We start from the raw sequence: 5,271 nt of genomic DNA, 5'->3' as shown, positions 1-5,271 counted from the left end.
CTCGCTAATTTAAATTCTTTATGACATAACTAAATAAAAATTTGTGTATTTATTCTAAACCTGCAAATCATGTTTAAAATTTGAGAAAAAAAACACGCTGTTTTATGAAGGTAGTTTTCAAAATCATGGTACAGTAAATTTTTTGTAGTAAAAGTTTTTATACATTTCTCAACATATTCAATCATGTTAATCTCATGCAGTTCCGAGTGTTATCTTGTTATCAAATTTACCGTAAATTATTAACTTATACTTATACTACGAAATTCCTCTACTTAACAATTAATACAAGTGAAGTAACTCTTTTTTTATTTTTATAGTTTTATTATTGTCTTTTTTGACGTGTTAAATGCATTCTCTGCCAATTTAACTCAGCAATGAAATGAAAAAAAAAGTGCTGAAACTGCCACGAAGTTGTGATATCTTGTTGAAATTAAACGGTGCCAGACGGTGAATAGTGTATTATATAAGAAGGAACAACACGGAAAGATAATTATTCAAAGTACATACATTGACAGTACATTCAACTAACTTTGTTTTTATTACATACTAAAAGAAGGCCCTGCGATCCAGTCGCCAACTAATAGAAATAACTATTCTAACACTCCCCCTCGAATGGAGCGCGCGTTACAGGAACAGGAACAATACCCATTTTGTTGGTGCACTCTTCATGTTTCATTCAAGATAGTGACTTGGTCAGAATATCGGCTGGCATTTCAGAAGACGCTAAGTAGTCAATCGTGATTTGACCAGAACTCAGAACATCTCTGATAAAGTGATGGCGGATATCGATATGTTTCGACCTAGCATGAAACGTATGGTTTTTAGCCAGGAGCTGGGCACCTTGGTTATCGTTGTAAACCTTAATGGGTTCTTCAATATTCATGCCTATCTCCAGCAAAAACTTCTTCACGAATAATATCTCACGAGCGACTTCAGTGAGACCCATGTATTCGGCTTCAGTAGATGAGAGGGCTACGGTTCTCTGTTTCCTTGATTCCCAAGAAATAGCAGCATCGCACATAGTGGGCACAAAGCCGGTGTAGGATCGACGATCGATATGGCAACTAGCCCAATCAGCGTCAACGAAACCCTGCAGACTCACAGACTTCTTGTGGTATACGATGCCATGAGTTTTAGTCCCTTTCAAATAGCGAAGTATTCTTTTTGCAGAAATCCAGTGTTCCCTGCGGTAACAGGTGTTGAATTGGCTCAAATAACTGACAGCATACGCGATGTCTGGTCTGGTAGCAACTGCCAAATAATTCAATGAACCAATTAATTCCCTATAAGGAATATTCTTTATTTCTTCTGATTCTTCAGCTTGATTGCCATCTTTGCTTGTTTTCTTGCCGACTTCCATAGGAGTGAAAACAGGATTACAATTTTCCATTCCATACCGTCGTAACAAATCTGATATGTACCCAGATTGCGACAAAGATACACAATCATTGCTTTTGTTAATTTCAATACCAAGACAATAGTTAATGTTGCCTAAATCTTTCAGTTCGAATTCGTTCTTCAATTCCTGACAAATAAAATTTAGATCAATATTCTTCTTGTAAGCAACGATAATATCATCCACGTGAATAAGAACAAAAATTGGATCGTTTTCGTTCTTCATATTGTCACGTTTGGGGTGACAAGGACGGGTAGGTTCAATCGGAGGGATGATAAATACAGAGAGACTATATGGGGCCACTCAGTAAAGTATATTGGAACAGACTTACGTTCTGACGACAAACATTGGATCGAGGGGCAGACACCTGACGGAACAACCACAGACACTATCGGCACAATACACCACCAGTTATTGTTTTTGTCAGTGGTGCTGCTCCCTCTTAAATACCGTCAAGGGTTTAGGTCATTTCCTCGTGCAAAGTTCAATATTGAGAAATGACATCATCATCGACACATTGCGATGTACCAAAGTTACTGCTGACTCTTACCATTTTGCTGACGTCTGTCGTCACTTGGTGACCCAGTATCAGCGAAATGGTCGATCTAATTACGCAACGAGGAACTGACTCAAACCCTTGAAATATTATAAATAAACACTAAATCTAGGACATTGATGTGACACACATGTGATACACACAAGGGTCGGCGGTAGTAGGCTTCAAATTCATACTAATCAATTTCTCGTGGAATTTCTTGTGCCATTGATGACCCGCTTGTTTTAATCCATAAAGAGCTTTTCGCAACTTGCACACTTTGTTGAACCCTTTGAGCGATTTCAACATTTTTCTGGCTTTCATTGAAATTTCGTCATTATTACCTCGACGGTTTACTATTTCGGTTAAAGATTCTGACAAAAGTTTCGGTACTGCCATGAACAGATCTTCTTCAATTTCTCCATTTAGATAAGCCGTCTTGATATCAAACTGACATATGTTCATGTCCAGTTGCACTGATAGAGCAAGTAAAAGTCTTAAAGAACCTAATCGAGCTACAGGAGCGTATGTATCATTGAAATGAATGGTATCGGTAAATTTCGTGTCGCGTGAAATTATTACCTTCTGCATCGATTCTTGATCTGTATTGTTAGTTACACATGCAATCTCTTCGGCGCATTCCTCAACATAATACAGGTCTCCTACCCTAGCAGCAACTAACAATACATTCCCGTTTTGGTTCATTATTGTTGCACGCTTCTTTTCGAATGTGACGCTGTTACCCGAATCAACTATCTTCGATACTGACAATAAGTTCGTTCGAAGATCAGGTACGTACAATGTGTTGTTTAATCTCATACGTCGATTTTTAGTTCCATCAGACGCTACTATCTTCACAATTCCTTTCGCACTCACGACGGTCGAAGCACTATTTGCCAGGTTTACTGAAAAGCCTTTTGCATTGGTTAGCTGTTCAAATTTTTCGCGTTTATTGCATAGATGCGAAGTACTTCCACTATCCAAGCACCATCTATCTCGGTCTACTCTAGTCTCGTTCACACTGTTTGCTTCTTGACCATCTGTTGCAAAAACCGAAATTTCTTCTACCATTGCAGTCTTCTGTTTTTCTTTTCCATAGCACTTTGCTATGGCCATAGCTATATGCATAACAGTCTGCGGCCTTGTGACCTACTCGCTTACAACGATGACACTTAAACTTAAATGATGAATTTTCAGTTTTTCTTGTAAATGGCTTCCTTCTTCCAATGTTTTTCACAAACATTGCGTCATTGTCACTGTTTTGTACACGTTGTCGCCTCGTATTAGTTTCATCTATTATCTTAACTTTTAATGTTTCTGGATCTGGTAGGACGTCCCTTGATTCGATGGCGCATCTAAAGTTTTCAAAACTGTCTGGCAAGCTATGTAAAAGCATTATTGACTGTAAATCATTGCAGACATCAATTTCTAATCCGGTTAGCTTGTTGATTACATCAAAGAACTCATTGATGTGTTGATTTACGTCTCCATTTTCTTCTAATCGAAGACACATCAATTTCTTCCACAATGATGCTTTTCTCGCCGGACCTTGCGATTCGAACATGGATTCCAAGTTTGACCATATTTCTCTTGATGTAACACAATTTCTTATTTGTTTTAGTTCAGCATCACTTAAAGCCAGGTAAAGATCGGCCTTCGCCTTTTCATCTTCTTCCAACCATAATTCCAGCGCTGCGGCTTGTTGATCATTCCCTTCTTGAACTTCAGGTTTTGATTTTTGCCCGTTGACGTATGCCCACGTACGGTTTTTTGTCATGACAGCTTGTATCCTCAATTTCCAAGTATCGTAATTTTCCCGTGTTAATACTGGAATATGAGTGATGCTTCTCGCCGCCATTTCCATAGTACTTTTGTTCATACGCGTTCTCTACTATTCACAATAATTTCGCGTTCACCAGAGTTTACACAACTTTATGAAATTGTTCGCGATTTCTGGTCTGGGCCCATAACCTGTTGAAATTAAACGGTGCCAGACGGTGAATAGTTTATTATATAAGAAGGAACAACACGGAAAGATAATTATTCAAAATACATACATTGACAGTACATTCAACTAACTTTGTTTTTATTACATACTAAAAGAAGGCCCTGCGATCCAATCGCCAACTAATAGAAATAACTATTCTAACATATCTTTATATCTTAATTTTTACATAGCAAACTATATTTGAGAGTATTTTGGTTATATTTTCTTGGGATTTTGAAATCATAATTTATGAAAATTGAAAAAATTGTTTAAAAATTTGCGTTTTTGAGGGCAAATACCACGTATTTTCACTTCAACTGACCACATACCTGTCGGATTATCTTCTACCCCTACAACTATGCGGTAAATATTTGGGAAAATCAATTTGCCAACTTTCTCCAAGATACCACGTTTGCCAGAGCTAAAGAACTCGACGTTGGAAACCAAGGGTTTTATTCTCGGTTGCCGAGCGGGCGGGTAAAATATCGGAAAGGTTCAATCTATCGGCAAGTTTAATAATAATAAACATATTTTAATTTATTCACTTTTTCCATTTCAATATTCATTTTTTTTATTTCTAGGAAACGACGTTGAAGAGGTGAAGAGGTGGATTGCCAGGGGGCAAAATAACCTCGAAGCCTTATTTTAATTTGTTTTATTAATTTTTTGTTTACAATAAAGTTAATTTTTTTTGTTTGTTTTCTTTAACTTGTGACTTTTTTATTTACATTTGTAATACGACCACAATTAAATATTCTGGGTTAGTCAATAAATCTCTTAACCATAAACAGATGTTTTATTTACGATGGGTAAGAGGGAGAGAGAAAAGAGCCTGAAGGGTCGCCTGAACGAAAAGGGAGAGTGACAGGCCTCCCGTGGTGCGACGTGGTCGGGGCTCGCTTGGTAATCTCTCGATAAAGAGATCGGGACAAAATAGAGGCGGGTGTGTGTGTGTGTGTGTGTGTGTGTGGGGTGTGATGCCTGGATGGGTGACTTCCAGGAAGTGTTCTGGATGGCTTACTTCCAGAGAGCTGGATGGCTTACTTCCAGAAAACTGGATGGCTTACTTCCAGAGAGCTGGATGGCTTACTTCCAGAGAGCTGGATGGCTTACTTCCAGAGAGCTGGATGGCTTACTTCCAGAGAGCTGGATGGCTTACTTCCAGAGAGCTGGATGGCTTACTTCCAGAGAGCTGGATGGCTTACTTCCAGAGGACTGGATGGCTTACTTCCAGAGAGCTGGATGGCTTACTTCCAGAGAGCTGGATGGCTGACTTCCAGAGGGCCTGGATGGTTTACTTCCAGAAGGCCTGGATGGCTGACTTCCAGGTAGCGTGCTGGATGGTTAATTTCC

General features: G+C 38.7%; 1 protein-coding gene across 1 annotated transcript; it reads right to left on the bottom strand.

Annotated features, from left to right (window-relative positions):
• Positions 1-676: 676 nt before the first annotated feature.
• Positions 677-3,789, bottom strand: LOC148176371 (uncharacterized). The gene is made up of 4 exons (XM_088035066.1): positions 3,173-3,789; positions 2,083-3,072; positions 1,728-1,763; positions 677-1,685 (listed from the first exon to the last, which is right to left on the bottom strand). Exons 1-4 carry the CDS (start codon positions 3,787-3,789, stop codon positions 677-679), a joined length of 2,652 nt encoding a protein of 883 aa, XP_087891192.1.
• Positions 3,790-5,271: the final 1,482 nt, after the last annotated feature.

Source organism: Gnatocerus cornutus, chromosome 4 (genome assembly GCF_029298725.1).
Source record: "Gnatocerus cornutus isolate USDA-ARS CGAHR chromosome 4, icGnaCorn1.1, whole genome shotgun sequence".
In the NCBI taxonomy this organism is placed as follows: domain Eukaryota; kingdom Metazoa; phylum Arthropoda; class Insecta; order Coleoptera; family Tenebrionidae; genus Gnatocerus; species Gnatocerus cornutus.
Note: the sequence above shows the minus strand (reverse complement) of the source record. Positions and strands in the feature narration are given on the sequence as shown.